We start from the raw sequence: 21281 nt of genomic DNA, 5'->3' as shown, positions 1-21281 counted from the left end.
AGGTGAGGGCCTAAGGCACGTCCCCAATCGGTGACCCCGGGGGAGTTCCTAGTTGATGTGCATCAGCAGGGCTCCCCCTACTGGTGGTTAACCCTTCCTGGACTTCAAGCGGACGGGCTGAAGTCGGATATAGTCGGTTAGGACCAATGCTTAAGCCAATACCGCTCATCACCTGTAACCAATAAAGTTGTGGCCTCATTAACCTTAACAATTGTGTCATGTGTCATTATTTCCACTGGGGGTGGGAACTCTCCACGCAACAGGATAGCACAAGAAACATTCATAAATGGACTTACCAGAGATTGCTGCTCTTGATATTCCCCATGGGACGGATCCATGCAAGCCAGCTGGAATATCTCTTGGGGAGAGAGTGGGCTCAGGGAAGGGAACCCGCTCCTGCTGCTCCTGTAAAGTTAACCTAGCTTCAAATGAAAGAACACAAAACTCTGATGGTTCAACGCCTGTCGGTTATTTCTCTGACTCCCGCCAAACAGAAGATCTTGCAGCATTTCATTAAGAACCTCACTCCACGATGAACAACATGCCTTCTCTGCGGCACAGTGGATAGCTCAGCTAGTAGAGCATGAGATTATTGATCTCAAGGTCGTGAGTTTGAGCCTCACATTGGGCAAAAGATTGCAGGGGTTGGACTAGTTGATCCTCATGGTCCCGTCCAACTCTAGAATTCTACAATTCTACGAAGATCTCCAGAGGCCACTGCCATTAGAAGTAAATGTTCGTTTAGAGGAGAAACGGGGCCTTCTCTGTGTGGAGTTTGTGGAGTTCTCTTTGGGAGAAGCCGCTGGACCTTTTAAGGTGTTATGGTTTTATTACTATTGTTAAGCTAGCCATATATTAATAAACACAAGGGGCATGATCCAGCCAAAGTAAGGTCCACTTTAATCCTGTTTATTCCAAGGGGGAGAGGTCACACATGCAACTTAACTATGTCCTGTTAAACTCAATGGGCTTATGAACCTAGATTGTGCAGGAAGGATAAGAAAGCCAATTTTAATTTGCACACAGCAGCAAAAGATTAAAAAACACCGCCGTCTTCAAACCTGCCCCATCAGATGTTTTGTTTCTTTAATCAATAGTGTCACCTGTACAGCTGTACTTTCCTTCCAAATAAATATGCCCAAGTAAATGTAGTACTTATGTACAGTTGGTTGACAAGCCAAAAGTGATTTAACAAGGGCTGAATCAGAGAAAACCTTTTCCACAGTGGCCTATATGTTGCTGGAATAATGTTTTGTACATGCAGGGGGTTTCTTTGAATAACATTTTCATTTGAAGTTATTTCTAGACTGCATGTAGAGTTCGAAAAATGCTATCAATGGCTTGTTGTTGTTGTTCCACATTCAGACTTTGAATGGCAGGGAGAGAGGCTATGCCTTGACATAGCACAGGATTTGGAAAACTTTGGAGGAGGAATGGAAAAGGAACGAGGGGCCATTCTGGCCTTTTCTCTCATTCAGCCTTCATGATCAGGGCTGGTTTCTTTGCAATTTTGCATCTACTGTAGATTATATTGGGAACACGCTGAGTCTCTCTTGTCGTGGAAAACACTGCTGATAGCACTGTACACATGATTGCCTCTGTTCCCTAGAATGATGCACTTGCCATGGTAAGACCCAATTCAGATTTGTCTCCCATTTATTGGTTATTTCTGTTACGTCTTTTGGCACTTTCAGATGGAGAGCTGGTAGCATTCTTTTAATTGTTGCTTTCCCCTTTTATTTTGCAGCAGAGGATATATGCTGTTCCCCCACATGCACATTCTGTTATGTTTTGGTCACATAGCAGGTGTGAGCCTCCTCACCTTTCTCCCAACTCCTCCTCCTGATTACTTAATCATTTCTAATTTTTTTAAAATATTTTTTTATTATTATTATAAAATACAGACATATTGCGAATATACAAACATACATTTCATACAATCCTTAAAAATGTTCAAACATACCTGCATTCAGTCCCACAGATAATTCCTTTCCCCATCGCCATCCACCACCCCTCACCCCACCTTTGTGTTAGACTTCCAATCTACTCAATTGCAATTTCTTTCCACTTCTATTACTTTCTTTCACACACCTTTACCCTAATTTCATGCTTCTTTTTCTATTACACATTGTTATCCATCTTATTTAGTATTTCGGTATTTATAACGGAGCTTGTTTATTCTAATAGGAGCTCTGATTTTCCAATATAATTTTGCAAGTATCCTTTAAACACCTTCCAGTCCTTGTCTATCTTCTCTTTTGAGATCCTTCCAATTTCTCCCATAATTTTGGATATATTGTAGTACTCCAATAATTTGGCAAGCCACTCTATTTTTGTCGGCATAATACCACTTTTCCAATTTTTTGCAATCAATAGCCTTGCGGTTACTGTTGCGTACAAATATCATGTCTTGTCTTCTTCTTCCTTTAAACTTCCTGGTACTATTCCCAATAGAAAACCTTCTGGTGTTTTCCATTTCTAGAAGTTGTTCCTTCTCCACCCACCCCCCTGCCACACACACACACACACACGCGTGCGCGCCACAGAAAACAGTTCATGCAGAGTGACTTTCTCTCTGGTTGTGAATTTTCTCCGCTAAAAGAAGAGTTAACGTTCTGCCCTTTCTAAGAAACTGTAATTCCTTCCCCCTTTGCAGCAAGAGTAATTACACACACACACACACACACACACACACACACACACACACACACACGAAGCAACAGGAATTCTCTAATTGGAGGGGGGTCAGATTAGCAGCAGTGGAAAGAGGAAGCAATTAATCAGGCAGAAACCAGCAGGAGGCGCTTGAAGAAAAATAAGGGAAAATAGCAACAAGGAACAGCCACACCTGTGGAGTTTTTGCAACGGTTCCATTCTTTTCAAATCGGAATTTCCATGGTAGGGGAAAAACAGGTAACAGTCGCTGGTAAAATATCGGCTGATTCTACAAGGGGATGGCAATATTGTCTGAACTGTGTTACAAGAATTCTTAGGTCTCAAATGTAGAATAAATATTCATAAATGGACACATATCTAAATATATAAACCAGGGGTCAGCAAACTTTTTCAGCAGGGGGCCAGTCCACTGTCCCTCAGACCTTGTGGGGGGTGCAGACTATTTTTTTTTTGGGGGGGATGAACGAATTCCTATGCATTTTAAATAAAAGGACACATTCTACTCATGTAAAAACACACTGATTCCCGGTCCGTCTGGGGGCCGGATTTAGAAGGCGATCGGGCCGGATCCAGCCCCTGGGCCTTAGGATGCCAACCAATGATATAAACCATGTGTCTGAAATAGTGCAGGAGAGTAATCCTGAAGCTATTTTGACTCTCCCATTAACCTCAAAATATTCCTCTGCAGTAAGGGAGGCAAATGAGGAAAGCCTTCCCACTGTCTTTTCACCTACAAATCCGGTCTTAAGGGTGTATTCGTGTATGAATAGGGTGAGCCTGTGACCTGAATTCAGGAACTAAAATATTAACCATCACAAAAGAAAGGCCAGGCTGCCCAGGTAACGCAGTCAGTGACCATTATCAGGTATCCTGGAAGACAGGATTTCTGCTGTGGACCCACCTCCTGTGATGTATTTATGATGATTTTGGGGTGGTCTTTGGCTAAGGGGGTTGGGCAATGTCCAAAGTCTTTAAAGGTTCCTGCACACTTTTGTTCAGGGTCTCTCCCTCCTTGCAAGGAGGGGAGAGAACTCTATTGCAACAGAAAATAAATATCTGCCTTGCTTTCCACTGGATCCTGCCTCTATCCATTCTTCTCTGACCGATCATGGACTTGGGGGACACAGAGCCCCATGGAGAATTGGGCAGCAAAAGCCAAACCCCAATTTTTACACCACCTGTAAACTCAGTTGAATGGGGTATGGCCGTCATACGTCGAGTGCCTCATTTGGAATACGGAAAGATGTTTATGTCAATTCTGGTTCCTCTGCTTCTCATTTCTCCATTCTTCAGACATTTTTTGCCCCGTTAGAATCATAGAGTTGGAATAGACCACAAGGGCCATCGAGTCCAACCCCCTGCCAAGCAGGAAACACCATCAGAGCACTCCTGACATATGGTTGTCAAGCCTCTGCTTAAAGACCTCCAAAGAAGGAGACTCCACCACACTCCTTGGCAGCAAATTCCACTGTCGAACAGCTCTTACTGTCAGGAAGTTCTTCCTAATGTTTAGGTGGAATCTTCTTTCTTGTAGTTTGGATCCATTGCTCCGTGTCCGCTTCTCTGGAGCAGCAGAAAACAACCTTTCTCCCTCCTCTATACGACATCCTTTTATATACAGTGGTGCCCCGCAAGACGAATGCCTTGCAAGACGAAAAACCCGCTAGACGAAAGGGTTTTCCATTTTTCGATGCGCTTCGCAAGACGATTTTCCCTATGGGCTTGCTTTGCAAGACGGAAACGTCTTGCGAGTCTTGCGATTTTTTTCGCCCCCCCCCTTTTTCTAAGCCGCTAAGCAGCTAATAGCCTTTTAGCCGCTAAGCTGCTAATAGCCTTTTAGCCGCTAAGCCGCTAAGCCTTTAATAGCCGCTAAGCCGCTAATAGCGCTAATCCGCTAATAGGGTTGCTTCGCAAGACGAAAAAACCGCTAGACGAAGAGACTCGCGGAACGGATTATTTTCGTCTTGCGAGGCACCACTGTATTTGAACATGGCTATCATATCACCCCTCGACCTCCTCTTCTCCAGGCATTCTCCATTCCTGCATCAGTTTGCGGTACCACAAAGATCTGCACACTCCCAGCATATGCAGTTTTGCTTCATGAAGAAACACAGAATTGTAGACTTCGTAGGGACAATGAGGGTAATCAAGTCCAACCCCTTGTGATGCAGGAATCTTTCGTCCAACATGGGGCTCAAACCCACTTGAGATTAAGAGCACCACGCTCTACCAACTGAGCTATCTATGGTGACTAAAACACACACACACTTTTGAAAGCAATTTTCCAGCACATCATGCATTTTTTGTGTGTGCAGTTCCTCTTCCTCTTCACATTTTGCATGCATAAATTTGTTGGAGAGCTGCCTCACAAAACGCAAACTGTGAAGGACAGCTGAATTACGGTTCTTGCACAGTAGTACCTCAGGTTAAGTACTTAATTTGTTCTGGAGGTCCGTTCTTAACCTGAAACTGTTCTTAACCTGAAGCACCACTTTAGCTAATGGGGCCTCCTGCTGCCACTGTGCCGCCGGAGCACGATTTCTGTTCTCATCCTGAATTAAAGTTCTTAACCTGAGGTACTATTTCTGGGTTAGCGAAGTCTGTAACCTGAAGCATATGTAATCTGAAGTGTATGTAACCCGAGGTACCGCTGTATTAGTTGTGGAGTACAAATTAAGTAGGCCCATGTTAAAATGCAAACTGAATTATTTTCTTGCAGTGGAGGAGGGGAACAGTCTATCGGTTGTCCCTCTCCCTTGCTAAACTGCATCGGAGCAAGCAGGCGGGACAACTCTCCCACAGATGCTCTCCTCCCCTGCAGATCACAGAAAGTCCAAATTTATAATTCTCTCCCACCCTTAGCCTGGGAAGAGCGCTTTGTATCTTTAGTGCCATTTAAAGAAGAACACAATCGCAGCACGAATACACAGATATGCCCACATGGACATGTCATTTTACTCAAACATCTACACTTACAGTCCTGAAAGGGTATCTTGCTGGAGGTAAGGCAAAGCTTTGGCATTAGAAATGATCTCCTGAGGAAGAGAGGAAGGCTCCATGCGCTGGAACATTGGGGCATTTTTCTGAATTCAAAATAATAATAAAAAAGGGGAGGGGGGAATAGTTTCAATGCAAAATACAGATTGGTAAATAAACAACACCACGGTGTTTCTTCAGGGTGAATCTAGTTGTGATAGGGAACTGCACCTCTTCGGCATGCACATCTGAAGTCGGTTGGGTGTGTGTATCTTACAACTAAAGGTGTGAGTCAGAGCAGCTGAATCCTTTCCCCTGCCCTCCCCTCTCTTCCTCTGGCCATAGGACGCGGGTGGCGCTGTGGTCTAAACCACTGAGCCTCTTGGCCTTGCTGATCGGAAGGTTGGCAGTTCGAATCCCCGCGATGGAATGAGCTCCCGTTGCTCTGCCCCAGCTCCTGCCAACCTAGCAATTCAAAAGCACACCAGTGCAAGTAGATAAATAGGTACCACTGCAGGGGAAAGGAGGGGGGAACTGCTAGAGTTTCCCCCAATCTGATCTGGTCCTGTAAGATGAGCTGCACTGGGGGGAATTTCTAAGCCTTTGTGGTTACTTATAAGAAAAATCATGCCTTCTCCTTTGCTCATGAACTACAGTAAGGCTGTAAGCATGGTTTATATGGGCTGGAGTGGGATGTCACAATTGATGGCATTCACTTCAGGGAATGCACCCCCCCGCCCCCGGGGATGGAGGCATTAATGTGACATATGCTATGGCTTGTTCCTTCTGGAATCCAGTATGGGAGACACAGTTGACCCCCTTCTGTGATGCCCCCTGCCCATTTATTCCTAGGACCACCATTGCCTTGTAAATTGCCTGAATGGAAGGTTAGCTGGGAACTGTAAATAAGTCAAGATGAGCTCTTTGGAGAAACAGCAGAAAACAAGCCTAACAGTTAAGGCAATCATGAAAAACCGAATATGGAATGCATCAATAGGTTGGAAGTCATCTGTTAACTCCTGCACAAATAACCCCCAGCTGACCTTCCATAAACTTTCAACCCTCAACGCAGTAGGATTGCTGTTACTTGCAGTGGACCTGTACCTGTTCTTCCAGTTGCTGCCTTTGTTTTTTAGCTTTACTCTGCTTATAATAGTCCATTATCATCATGGCTGCATAGATTTTTCCAACTGTCAGGTCCGTAGCTGGAAGTAAAAGGCAGAGTTCTATGTTAACAGAAATGACGCTCTTCAAGGTGCAATGGCAGCTGTGTAGAAAGTTGAATCAGGAGTCATTGCATGGCTGTGAAGCAACCACACAAGTTCATTACACAAAGGAACGCCCTTCGCTCTGTGAATATTGAGGTGCCACTGGATATCTGTTTGCGGCACCTTCTGAAAAATGTGTCTTTCTGTTCAGGCCTAATTTCCCCCCCTAAAACTGAATTTAAAAGTGTGCAGGTGTGCGTGTGTGTGTGCAGGGGCTAACGAAGGCGTCGTGACACCTGGGGTGGGATGTCGCTATGTAGGGCGCATGTGCGACATCGCTACATACTACACATGTGCTGTACGTAGCGGCGCCCACACATGCGCTGTACACAGCGGTTTGCTGGCAGCAGCGCTCCAGCGCCGTATGTATGGTGCCGGGACGCTCTGCTCGTGGCTGCAGCTGCAAATGGAGGACCCTTCACATGCGGCTGCCCGATGGCTGCTTGTGCCACCGCAAGGTGCCTTCTTGTCACCCCCCCAGACATGGTGTCCGGGGCGCACTGCCCCCCCGCCCCCCATTGTGACACCACTGTGTGTGTGTGTTTCTCTCTGTGTGTGAATTGCTCCAAAGGTTGGCTATTTGGAGGTGAGACTTAGCAGGAAAACACTTCAGAATTTCATTCTCATGTTTATGCCTGGGACCTAAAGATGGAGGATAGACTGTCACATTGCTTTTTTTCTAAAAAAAATAATGTTTAGGGGTACTCTTGTTTTCCTACTCATATTGAAATACTGCCCCTCAATGAGGCCAAACTTATATCCACAACATGTTTAGGGGTATGTGTACCCCTGCGTACCCCCAGGAAAAAGCACTGAACGGTCATAAAATATCTGCAAAGTAAATGGCCAGGAATCAGGAGGTAAATGTGATCGTTTATCTCCCTTTCCTTTTTCACTCTTTGGCAACCAAGCATATTTCTCTTTGCATCCATCCAACCTTCCAACCATCTACAGTTTCCTACTTCTTCCAGTCTTCCACATCCCAGTCCTGTCATCATAAGGACCTGGCAGCCGCAATGCCTAAACAATAACTCACTTTTTGGCATAGGCACCAACAGGTCCAGCATCTTCTGTGAAAGGTGAGGCCAGATGGTCAAAATCTCTTTCTGGAGCTCGGAGTCCAGCTGTTGCCAGTCTGCACCGCCTAGGAGAAAGTGGGTCAAAATGAAACTGAAAAACCACTCGGAGAAATGTTAAGCAATGGCACACATTATCGATCAGATCTGCACCCCACTCTTTCCCAAAGAAACTCAGGTGGATGTGCAGTACCTTCTATCATATGTGGTGGACTTGTCCCAAGGTGAAAGACTTCTGGGAAAAGATTTATAATGAATTGAAAAAAATGTTGAAATATACATTTATAAAGAAACCAGAGGCCTTTCTTCTTGGAATAACAGTTTTGGAATTGCCCAAGAGAGATGTTAAATTATTTTTGTATGCCACAACTGCTGCTCGAACCTTATTAGCTAAGAAGTGGAAAATGCAAGAAGTACCAACAGTGGAAGAATGGCAGATGAAGATGATGGATTTTTTGGAGCTAGCCGACCTGACCAGAAGTGTCTGTGACCAGAAGGAGGAGGAGTACCAGGAAGAATGGATGAAATTTAATGATTATTTAGTTAAATATGTTAAGTTAATTTAATTGGAAAAAGCTTGCAATTAGCAGATAGGCTTAGGATTTAAATATGCAACGTGATGAATTAATATGTCTAATGCTGAATTGGAAAGAAAGAAAGATGTTAAGTGATTAAGTTAATTTTATAAGAATACTGATTTGGAAAACCATTAAAATGATATACATTGAAATTCAACTAGGGGGATACTAGGAAGTCATTTAACAATGTTAATAAGATTAGTTTTAATAAGGTTATGATTTATGTTTGTTTGTTTATGTGTTTGTGTGTTTATAATTTTGTGAAAATCAATAAAATTTTTGAATAATAAAAAAAAACTCAGGTGGATGTGCAGTGGGTGGAGGGGTGTGTTTCATATTTTTTATCCTGACAACAACAGTGAAATATGTGAGGCTGAGAGCACGTGACTTGCCCAAAGGCCACACAGTCAACCTCATGACTGTACAAGGATTCAAAGACCAGAATACCTGGCCCAAATGTAACCTCTGGTCCACTGTATCACAGTGCCTCAGCAGGAAGAAATACAGAATTACCGAGAAGGGAAGAGTTCAGTACAGAACTGAACACAAACATCAACAGAGGCCCATCAATGCACAGGGGCAACCATATATAGTATATTTAATCTAGAGCTTCTGCTGTCAACACTGGGCCTTGGAGGCACCCAGAAGCAGCATGGCTGATTTCGGGTACCTCCAATGCTCAGAGCGTCAAAGACAAGACTCCTCCCCTCTCTTGATGGAGAGGAGGGTGGAGAGCCAGCCCAAGACATGTTGCTTCTTGAGGTACAACAGCAAATGTCCCACTCTGCAAGATAAGGTACCCAGTGTTGGCCAAGTTATTTTGGCACGAGAAGCAGAGACTCTCAGAAGCACCTCTCCCTGGAACAACAACAAATTAAATAGCTAAAAAATGTATTATCCTTTAATGACACCCAAAATGAGACGTCTCACTCGGCCCTCGTGGTACTGGGAGAGAGACAGCCACAGATTCTAACTGGGTAGCAAGGTCAGCCAAAATGAATGGACTCCTGGCATCCAGGTTTAACACAGTTACCATTTTTCTTCCCATTGTGAGACTGTGGGCCCAAGGACATGGTAACTGTTAGAATTCCTGCTCCATGATTTCAGTCATGGGATTGTTGTCTATCATATGACGGTGTATGCTTTGACTCCACAGAGTGGGAAGTGACGGAGACAGGATGTTTGTGTTACTGTGTTCCGTGAAGTGGGACTATTGTCCTTTGTTCTTTCTCTTTGCTGTCTGATGCTAGAGAGAGAGGGAGCCATGTTGCAGTGCTCCATGTGTGTTTATATGTAAATAAAGTAGATTAGCCAAAATGCTGAGTTGCTGAGGTCTGTTACGCAAGCTGCAAAGACTCTGCGGATCCCTAAATGTGCCGGTGTCTGTTGGCATCCGTCACTGTGATGTTCAGGCTAAAGAAAGCTTTTGAAGCTCCCGAACGATTGACCAGGAGGGAGAGAACATGCCAGTCAGGTATGTATCTCTGTCAGGGTCCTACCTGAGTGTAGGACGAGCTCCTGACAATAACTTGTCTTCATTTAGCAATGGTCTGGCAAGTTTAGCTGTGCAGGGGTTAAGTCCCGGCATCCCTGCCAAAACTAATTTCCACCTCCCAACCTGCAGGGCAGAAATGGTTTTCCCCCTTCCAGATTAGATCCTTTCACATACAGGAAAGCTTCAGAAAGCTACAACAGGTATCAAAACCAACAGTTCTTTCAGAGTTGCAAGTAAAATTCAAATGGTTGGGAATTAAGACACATTGGTGTCAATAATGCAGGAAATCTACTTCCCCCCCTACATAAGCCCTACATACAACTTTCAAAATTATCTTATTATACACACTGCCGGTCCCTCGTTTAAGATACCAGGCCTACTGCAACCCACACAAGCCTTCTGTTAATCCCAAAAAGCTGATCCTGGTGGCTCCATTCAGATTCTGATCCTAAAGCCATCCCACACAGACGTGCTGTCACCAGCCTCCCGCTTTCAGTGTCAGTAGTTTTTAGGTCAGATTGAGAATGGAAAAGTTGTGAAGCCCTGGGAGAAGCTAAGCAAAAGCTTTGCGGATATCCCTATACAACATGGGAAGACAGATGCGCCACTATTTCAGCGCTTGCAGGAAGCGACAAGCCAATAGGCATCCATCACATCTATAACAGAAAAAGGGCCAGTGTGTTCCTAATTTATGCTGAATATCTGGAGAACTGATTTATTGGTGCTTGTCCCAGGGCTGGGGGAAAAGGTAGGTATGTCACAGGGGCAGGGAATGTACTTTGCCGCTCTTAAAATGCCGTGCTTGGGTGTGTACATACCACACATTTAAAGCACATAAATAATTCTGGGGACTGTGGTTTGTTAAAGATGGTGGCGTAGGAACGGGGATGCGGTAGGGGTGGGTCGCCCTGGGTGCCACCGCTGAGGGGAGTGACAAACTGGAAAAAATAAGTATTTCAAAAATAAACTTATTGAAGCTCCTTTCTGAGAGGTGGGTGGGGCTTCCCGGGTCCCGGATGCCACCCTCCTTGCCTTGGGACCTTTGCTCCGCCCCAAACCCAGCTGGCCAATCGGCTGGAGGCACGCCAAAGGCAAGGCAAAGGCTGATGCTGCCGAGGCCAAATTCCTTAGCCCCCCGCCAGCAGCAGATGGTTTTTTGGGGCCGCTGAGGCGGCCTGTGGAGACCGAGGTGGCCGCCAATAGTGGCTGGGTTCCGGGGCGCACGTGGACGACCTCCTGGGCTGCTAAGCCAAAGCTGCTTATGCTCACAATGTACAGTAAATAAACCAGAAAAATACACTTGCGACTGTATCTTATTTTTCCTTCTTTTAATAATTTGAATGGGGGACGGGGGACGGGACAAGAAATTTTCCACACCGGGTACTACCTAACCTTGCTACGCCACTGGTTAAGGATGCTCAGAACTGTAGGCAAACTACACTTCCCATGATTCTTTGAGGGAGGCCATGTACTTTAAAGGTACAGCTTGTACACAGCCTTTATATTCACCCAACCATTTCTGAAGTGTGAGGGATATGGAGTAGACGGCCGAAACAGTTTCTTTTCTGCAGGATTTTCAGGCGTTGGACGATTGGCAAGATTCCCAACCACTGGCCCCTTTGGCTGTTCCATCTCGCCCCCACTGCTTTACCTTTAGCAATCTTAATGTCCAAAGCTGTTCGAATGAGCGCCATCAAGGTGGAGGAGAAATGGACGGTGTTGTCCTCGGCCACCGGCATATTCATCAGGACCAGCCTCTGCACAAGAGAGTGGGGGCGGGGAAGTGGGGGTGGGGGGGAAGCAGGCAGAAAACAATATCGAAAAACGTATCAGGGAGACACGAGAAAAGGGGGCTTAGAATGCATCAAGTAGGATAGCCAAAAAGGAGGGCAAGGATCGCCCCCTCCATCCCCCCCCAAGCTGGTATCACATCCCCACCCCCCACCCAGTGTGCCCGCTTGCTGTCTTTTGCCATTTTTATTCATCCTGTCAAGCCTACATGTCGTTTTACTGACTTGGAGCAAGAAATAGGACTTTGCAAAGGAGAGACAGCCCCAGGGGATCTGTATCTCCATCTTTTTCAGAGCCATTTTGTCTCTTGCCCCCTCCCCTGATTTTGTTGAATCTTGCATCCCAGGACACAAACTCAGGCCTCTCTGTGATAAACTTGCTACCCAGCTACATCCTGGCGCCCCCTTTTTGAGTTTGCGTTTAATTTATTTCAGAAGAAAGATTATGCTTGGCAGAACATGATTGCCCATGCAATGGCTTGAATTCATCTCAAGCCTGAAGCGGGAGGAAAGAGACAGAAAGAGCGGGTGCAAATGAAGAAAAACTGATGACCAAGGCAGGAGTGGGTAGGTCATGCTCCTTTTACCCCCAGGTGGGGAGAGTGAAATGGCCAAATCCACTTCCCAGAGTGTACAGACTGCTTTGTATATAGTTCTGCGCTTCCCCTGCCACACCTATTCACCCAGCCTCGTTCTGGTCCTTTCAGAGCCACCATCGACCCAAAACCATTAGGTGAAATTCAGGCTCAAATGTAGTAAACATGCTTCTATTTGTGCAATATGTCCCCCCCCCCCTTGTGTGCTTCTAGCAACAGGTGAGTGTGAGTGCAAGTAAGTGCTGCAGTGAACAGAAGCTAAAATCCTGGATAATGCCACAGACTGGCAAATCTGAATGGCTAAAGGATATATTTCCAGCAGTCTTCTCTTGTACAATCTGAACTCAAATGTGTTTAAGTCCTGAAGCTTTGGCTGCAACCCTGTCACAGAATGCACACAGGATGCCAGAATTTCCAGAATGATGCATTCTCTCACCGGATCATGGCCTCCAAGAACCTGGTCTGCAAATTCCTTCTGTAACTAACAAGGATTGAAGGATTGCTGCTTAATGCAGTCAACCACAGCACTCTGAACATCACAGAACCCTTTCGGGCTCAGCTTCAGAGGAGGGTGTTTCTGGCCATCTAGGCTGCATGAGTACATCATGCAATTGTTAAGTCATGAGCTCCACTGAAGACAATTCAGCTTGGTGAATATTTCATGCTCTTTCTACAGCCTTCAACCTTCCTTCCTTCTATTTCCATTAGTCAACACAGATTGAGCTGCACGTTTTTAGAGTGCTTGCCTATAATCTTTACAGTTAGTTTTCCATATGGCCCAACACAAGGGAACTAAATATATGCCATTCAGGACTGTAAAGGACGGTATATTTTATTGAGCTAGCTGGTTATCATAGAAGGGGAGAGTTGGAAGGCTCATGTTCTGGAAGGTTTCAGTTTTCAACTCTTATCAGGCAGGTAGTTGCTGCCTTGCCAGACATCTTTGGGAGAGGAAGAGGTTAAGGAGTAAACCCTGCAGAAATCTGGAGCAGAGTCCCTAAGACAGCTGGATGATGTCCTGTGCGCCTCCTTCTGGCACCTCCTGCAACCAAACTAGTGCCAAATGTATTGCTTTCCTTTCCTTTGGACAACATCAGTGAGGCCGAGAGTGGGGTCTTGTCTTTTGGGCAGCCCAGGACCTCCATACACACTGTCCAGGCTTGTACCCTAGAGAGGTCACTTCAGTGCTGCTAATGCAGCATGAGAATAATAATAATAATAATAATACCCCAGCCACTCTGGCCAGCTTCCATCAAAATATTAAAATATAATAGTCCTTCAGATATTAAAAGCTTCCCTAAACAGGGCTGCCTTCAGATGTCTTCTAAAAGTCTGGTAGTTGTTTTTTTCCTTTGGCATCTGGTGGGAGGGCGTTCCACAGGGCGGGCGCCACCACCGAGAAGGCCCTCTGCCTGGTTCCCTGTAACCTCTCTTCTCACAGTGAGGGAACCGCCAGAAGGCCCTCGGAGCTGGACCTCAGTGTCCGGGCAGAACGATGGGAGTGGAGACGCTCCTTCAGGTATACTGGGCCAAGGCCATTTAGGACTTTAAAGGTCAACACCAACACTTTGAGTTGTGCTCGGAAACGTACTGGGAGCGAGATGGGAGATGGGAGGCAGCAGTGACAAGTTACCGGTCTCTGCAGCCACAGTAGGCGCTGTGATTCTGTTGCGGTTTGACTTCACCCCTGGAGGCGCACTCCATTGTCACTCGAGACAGATGGATGCCAACAGCTATGCAATGCTGCTCACCAGAGGTGGGGAACCTGTGGCTCTCCAGATGTTGTGGGACTACAGTCCCCATCATCCCTGTTCATTGGTCAAGCTAGCTGGGGCTGATGGGAACCAATCTGGAAGGCTGCAGGTTCTCACCTTCTTGCTATTAAGTCCCAATGAGCTTGACAGGGCTTATTCCCATGCAAGCATGCTGAGGACCACAGCCCTAAATTGCTTAACGAATGTTGCATAACCAGAACTTCTTCTAATATGATGAACCATCTTGCTGCAAGCTGACTTATTTTCAGAGAGTTAGCATAAATGCCTCATAAATGTGCTGAAAAACACATCCACCCATCAGATGGCAGAAGGTGTTCTAAGTAGGTGCAGATGAAACAGGTAAGCAGGGTCCTTCCTCGCTTGGAAGATTTCTGCTCATGTATGCATATAAAATGCCTTCTGACATCTGTTAAACACAGAGATGTGGAGGGAGTGTGGCAGAAGTGGGCCTGCGTAGACCTCGTGGCCCTGTGGGCTCTTCCACACGGTCTTTCAACACACAGAAGGATTTGTGTGAACCTTTCATGGCGTCAGGCCTCCTGGCCCACTAACCCAGTAACATTCACTTTGTACGACAGTGGGTTTCTACGATCTCAGATCCCAAGGTGCTTTGAACCGGAGGGGGCAGATGGAACTGGGATCCTCTGCATACAAAACATTTGCTCTACCACTAATCCAAAGCCTCTCATACTTTATTGTGAATCTCTCTGTCCTTCGGAACCGATAGCATAATGACTACGTGTACTATCTAAAAATTACCATATTTTCCCGTCTATAAAAGGCACCCCCATGTATAAGACACCCCCTATTTTGGGGGACTCAGATTTAAGAAAATGGGGGAGATGTAGCTGTGTATAAGATGCCCCCTAATTTTTGATATTATTTTTAAGGGGGAAAACCTAGTCTTATACACGGAAAAATACGGTATTTGCAAGAGCTTAATTCCAGAGATTCCTCCTCCATTACATTAAAGCCGGCATAGGCAAACTCGGCCCTCCAGATGTTTTGGGACTACAACTCCCATCATCCCTGACTGCTGCTCCTGCTAGCTAGGGATGATGGGAGTTTTAGTCCCAAAACATCTGGAGGGCCGAGTTTGCCTATGGCTGCATTACAGTAACTACATTTTTATCTCCAGGAGTTATATTAAAGATGACCACTGTGTGTCTCCTACGCTGAAAAGGGATCACCTTAGCTTTCAGGCTCACTTTAATTACACTGACATTACATACATTCCTCTCCTATAACAGCCATGCTTCCATCGCAGAGTATCGCACCTTGTGTGGCAGGTAAGTACAGTGGTGCCTCGCAAGACGAAAATAATCCGTTCCGCGAGTCTCTTCGTCTAGCGGTTTTTTCATCTTGCGAAGCAACCCTATTAGCGGATTAGCGCTATTAGCAGTTTAGCGGCTTAGCGGCTATTAAAGGCTTAGCGGCTTAGCGGCTTAAAGGCTATTAGCGGCTTAGCGGCTTAGAAAAAGGGGGGGAAGCGGAAAAAAATTGCAAGACTCGCAAGACGTTTTCGTCTTGCGAAGCAAGCCCATAGGGAAAATCGTCTTGCGAAGCAACTCAAAAACGGAAAACCCTTTCGTCTAGCGGGTTTTTCGTCTTGCGAGGCATTTGTCTTGCGGGGCACCACTGTATTTCATAGTGTGCAAGCAGACCAGTACTTAATGGTTTGTGAGCATTCGGTAGCCATAAAAAACCAAATAGTCCTTCCTTCCCCCGCCCCCCAATACGGTCAGCCACCCGCAGTCCCATCCCATGCTAATGCGTCCCCCATTTCTCACTGACCAGCAGCCCGTAAAGGAAAGAAGGGTTTGTTCTACCTTATAAGCAACTTTGGAGGGACATCTCTTCCCGAGGCCTAGTGGTGGGGACATGAGAGTCAGCATTTCATACATCTCAGTGTAATGGATGCGGCCACTGGTCATGGAGGGGAAAGAGGACGACGGGAAGTGGAGGAAGATGCAGAGGAACGAAAGGAAGAAAAACAAGGCATTCCCAGAGACCCCAAAAATGCCCCCAAACCAAAACAGAACACAAGGGAACAGAAGAGAGAAAAGAACAGACAAAACAGGAAAAGAACAGGAAACCCATTAATCAATGCAAATCATACATGACAGCCTGTGCTGATGTGGATTTATATCGCCCCTCACACAGACCCAAGAATGGCACCGGTGTGTTTTGCCAGCCTTCCCATACACATTGGTTGGCGTTGGTGTCTTACGGCCGGTTTCCCCTTGCAGGTGTCGTGCCATCGCCCCACCTCGTCCCAGGGCTGTGTGCAAGTGGTATATAAATCAAGATACACAACACTCCAACAAAGGGTTATTCAGGATATGGTGGTGCAGACGTCAGAGAATGGGCAGGACCTGAGCTGTTGGCAGAGCCTGCCTTCTTCCCCACCAAGTCCTGCCCTGAGATTCACGTTGTGGCATAACCCGTGGCTGAAGTGGCATGTACCGCCCACCTCTGGCGGTGCCTATGCAACCGGAAAGCATCACCTTGCATAGGAGGGTAGTGAACCAAGCTCAAAGGAATGTGTTTCTTTTGCTTCCATCCAGCCCTGGGGATGGAGAACTTTCCCACCATGCGCTGGTGCAAAGGCATGCTAAGTGGCTAAGAAAAGAAAAGCAGGAAGAAAATACTACATGCCATGCTCTTCCCGCCCCCCGGTTCTTTCTCACATGCGGCTTCAAGTTTCACCTGGTTGGAGTTTAAAGAGTCTCAGCAGAGGCAGCTGTTTTGGCCTTCTGAGGTTCAGGGTTCATTTGCGCTCCCCGCATTCTAAAGTAACCGTAAAGGACACCCCCTGGCTATCTGAAGAAGTGTGCGTGCACACAAAAGCTTATACCAAGAAGAAGAAGAAGAGTTTGGATTTGATATCCCACTTTATCACTACCCTAAGGAGTCTCCAAGCGGCTAACAATCTCTTTTCCCTTTCTCCCCCACAACAAACACTCTGTGAGGTGAGTGGGGCTGAGAGACTTCAGAGAAGTGTGACTAGCCCAAGGTCACCCAGCAGCTGCATGTGGAGGAGCAGAGACGCGAACCTGGTTCACCAGATTACGAGTCTACTGCTCTTAACCACTACACCACACTGGCTCTCAAGTTTGCTCCAAGAACAAACTTAGTTGGTCTCTAAGGTGCTACTGGACAATTTTTGATTTTTTCATATATTTTGACTGTGCCAGACCAACAAGGCTACCTACTTGAATCTACTCCCTGGCTAGTACTCCCTATTTTGTAACTTTCTCATTGCAGTTTCTCACCAGCCTATGCATAAGAGTTTCATGGAGAACAGCTACGTGGGCTTAGAATCCAGTAGAAAAGGCACAACTACGGACTTGGGGGCTTCGTTTGGAATCTTTAAGCTCCTCCTCATCTTCCTGGGGAAAAGTGTCACGTGCCCTGGGCTAGTTGTTGTTCAACATCTCTATAAATGACTTGGATGAAAGAATTGAGAAGATGCTCAACAAATTTGCGGATGACACCACAAATGGGAGGTGCATCTAATACCACAGAAGACAGAATCAGGACACGATATGTACTCAACAGATTGGAGGACTGAGCCCAACCTAACAATAGGGGCAAATGTAAGGTTCTGCACTTAGACAGGAAAAAACAGGTGCACAAATATAGGATGGGGACACCTGGCTTACTAGTAGTACATGTGTAAAGGATCTAGGGGTCTTGGTGGACCACAAGCTTAACATGAGGCAACAGTGTGATGCAGCAGCAAAAAAACCCTAATGCTATTCTAGGTTGTATCAACAGAAGTCTAGTGTCCAGATCAAGAGAAGTAATAGTACCATGCTATTCTGCCTTGGTCAGAGCACACCTGGAGTATGGTGTTCAGTTCTGGGCACCACAATTTAAGAAGGATATTGTGCAGAGGAAGGCAACCAAGATGATCAAAGGCCTAGAAACCAAGCCTTGTACAGAATGGTTGAGGCAGTTGGGTATGGTTTTTCCCCAGGAGACTGAGAGAAGATGTGATAGCCCTGGAAAAATTAGATATCTTAAAGACCAAAAATTTATCGAGGATTGGGGGAAATTTGTTGAATATCTGAAAAGAACATGTGATGTGCAAACAACGCTGGCGGGGTTTCAAGAAGCACTGTAAAAGTTGAGATATATTGTTAAAAAGCAATAGAGGTGGGAGGGAAGATTAATGGCAATATAAACAGAGAAATGCGTATCTGAGATGTAAATACGGATGATTATCAGAGAAGTTGAAGGAAGTCAAAAAGGAATCAAATGTATAGAAATTTGTACAATTAGTATTATTGTTTTGGAAAATGAATAAAAATATATTCAAAAAAAAAAAAAAGAGAGAAGATGTGATAGCCATCTTCAAATATCTAAATGGCTGTCACATGGAAGAGGGAACATGATTGGTTTTTTCCTGCTCTGGAGAGTAGGACCTGAACCAATGGCTTCAAGTTACAAGAAAGGAGATTCTGACTAAGCGTCAGGAAGAACTTTCTGACTGTAAAAGCTGTTTGACAGTACAACAGACTTCCTTGGAAGGTGGTATACTCTCCTTCCATGGATGTTTAAAGCAGAGGTTGGATGGCCATCTGTCATGGATGCTTCAGTTGATATTCTTGCATTGCAGGGGGTTGAATTGATGACTCTCAGGGTCCCTTGAAACTCTACAATGCTGTGGTTCTGTGGTTCTGTGGTTCTAAGTATGGGGATCAGTGGAGAAGAAGAATAAAGACCACTTCTCCATATTCTCATCATGGATGCTCTTACTAGCTTGCAGATGAGACAGACAGACAGATAGAGAAAGAAAGAATAATACAGGAGAAAACTATCCCAAGGTGCTTAGAAAGGGCTTCTCAAAGTGGAAAGCTAGGCATTTCTCCTTTGTTCCCAGAAAGAGACACGGGGAACTTCTGCTACTGGGAACTTGCCTCCTACTTCCTAAGTCCAGTCTTTGAACTTGCTCCAAAGGCCTTCCTTTTATCTTTGAACTAAACAAATATGAGCACATTAAGAGCTACATCTACATTAATTGTATTATTTGTAGAGGTCATTCGTTGTTGTTTAGTCATGTCCGACTCTTCATGACCCCATGGACCAGAGCACGCCAGGCACTCCTGTCTTCCACTGCCTCCCGCAGTTTGGTCAAACTCATGTTCGTAGCTTCGAGAACACTGTCCAACCATCTCGTCCTCTGTCATCCCCTTCTCCTTGTGCCCTCCATCTTTCCCAACATCAGGGTCTTTTCCAGGGAGTCTTCTCTTCTCATGAGGTGGCCAAAGTCTTGGAGCCTCAGCTTCAGGATCTGTCCTTCCAGTGAGCACTCAGGGCTGACTTCCTTCAGAATGGATAGGTTTGATCTTCTTAATTTCTTGTTTGTTTTTTGTTTGTCTTGTACTTGATCATTTGTATGCTGTTCTCTCAGTTTCCTCATATTGTCCACTTTCGCCCACTTTAAACATGGGCCCTTTATTTAACATGTCTAGGCTGTCCTTCTGGTGGCTTGTGCATCATGAAAACAGTTTTTACGGGAACTTCTACATTCGAGGGGGGCTTCGCTTGTTGATGTTTTTTATCCAAGGACAGGCCTTGAAATGCTCTCCCTCCCTAAAAACTGCTAGTTTCAAAGTAAGACAGATACTTTCGAATCTGATTTACTTCTCCCTCCCCCAGATATCAGGTCTGCAGCCCTGAGCGAAACATTTCAAACTGGGAATTATATATAATTTTGTGGTGAGCAATGAACTAAATCATAGCTCTGAGACCTTGCAGTAAAATCTTGTGAGAAACAGAAGGACAGGACATTGTGGGGACTGAGATGGCAAACGACCGTGGAACAAGTGAAGTTGAAAACTAAGGGCAATTGGATTTTCATGACTATAGAAAAACAGGAAGTATTTGGATAAAAGCCTTTTTCTTCCAAAATGGTAGAATGACTGCTCCCCGCTTAAAACTGGGGGGCGCCCTTTGTGTGGACGCGCGCAGCCCTAGATCTGGAGCGGCCCCATCAGCATAGGCTTGGCTTTGCCTTCCCTCAGGTGGGATACCTGAAGGTCCCCGCTTACCTCAGTCAGTTGTCCAATCCCACCTGGGGGAAGCGTTGCCAAGGAGACCAGGCCAGGTAGGGGGAGGGATTACCTGCCCACACAATAGAATCCTCACTTGGCTCCAGAGCTTCTCCCACCCTACCCACCCTCAGTTAATGTCTTCTTTTACAGGTTAACTTTTCTTCATAGGTTTTGCAGGTTAACTTTTCTTCACAGGTATGCAGGCGCTGCTACGATAAGGTCGCTGTTAAAGGGCCGGAAAGGAATTTCGCCTTTCCCGTAGCAAAACGTCACAACTTTGGCGGTATCAGGCCTTGGGCAGAAACCTTTAGTCCATCTTCCTCTTTGCGGCGGCGATACCAGGGTTCCCCGTTAAAGGGGTTTCTGAAGGGAGGCTTTGACCGTACGCCGAAAGGTCGTCATTGCTCTCCCCTGCGGCGGCGGCATAACGGGGGCGGCTATCTCTGCTTGAACATATGTTCTCCAAAGCCGCCCCCCCCCCACTGGATAACCCTGAAGCTCCCTAGGTCCCCGGCTGGGGACTGGGGAGGGAGAACGCCCAATGCCTGAGCCAAGGTCTACCCACATTTGAAATTTAATAAAGTTGTGGCCAATTTAATCCCATAGCACGTTGTCTTGAGTCGTTATTCCGCATGACGGGGGGGACCGCTCGGGATCTGGGGACTCCGCCTGTCCACGCAAAAGCCAAATGCCAGTGAAAATCTGGCCAAGCCTTGGTCCTGTACACAGTAAATGCTACACAGGTAACTGTCAACTTGCCCAATGATCTTTTGATGGCTGTAACTGATTGTTCTTGCTGTTGCTGCCAAGTTGGGAGAAAACCTACATGATTTCTATTATCTCTCCATGATCAAAAGGCAGTTCTGTAAACTCACTATGGGTTGTGAGTGTCAACCATGGAATGCAGTAAGTTCTAATGCTTTCTGAAACTGAACTGCATGAGTACAGAAAGGCAACAAAAGATTTGATTTAGCTATGAAAGATGCGTT

The 21281-nt window shown here is 45.8% G+C and overlaps 1 protein-coding gene across 4 annotated transcripts in view; it reads right to left on the bottom strand.

The window, feature by feature from the left end:
* Positions 1 to 21281, bottom strand: part of CACNA1E (calcium voltage-gated channel subunit alpha1 E) — a 484689-nt gene that overhangs the window by 17221 nt on the left and 446187 nt on the right. For all 4 annotated transcript variants that reach the window (XM_053391316.1, XM_053391315.1, XM_053391319.1 and 1 more), the window contains 6 exons: positions 16060 to 16156; positions 11721 to 11826; positions 7957 to 8064; positions 6757 to 6857; positions 5653 to 5759; positions 297 to 405 (listed from right to left, as the gene is read on the bottom strand). In XM_053391316.1, the coding sequence (XP_053247291.1) occupies positions 297 to 405; positions 5653 to 5759; positions 6757 to 6857; positions 7957 to 8064; positions 11721 to 11826; positions 16060 to 16156 (628 nt within the window). The remainder of the gene's footprint in view (positions 1 to 296; positions 406 to 5652; positions 5760 to 6756; positions 6858 to 7956; positions 8065 to 11720; positions 11827 to 16059; positions 16157 to 21281) is intronic.

Source organism: Podarcis raffonei, chromosome 6 (genome assembly GCF_027172205.1).
Source record: "Podarcis raffonei isolate rPodRaf1 chromosome 6, rPodRaf1.pri, whole genome shotgun sequence".
In the NCBI taxonomy this organism is placed as follows: Eukaryota; Metazoa; Chordata; class Lepidosauria; order Squamata; family Lacertidae; genus Podarcis; species Podarcis raffonei.
Note: the sequence above shows the minus strand (reverse complement) of the source record. Positions and strands in the feature narration are given on the sequence as shown.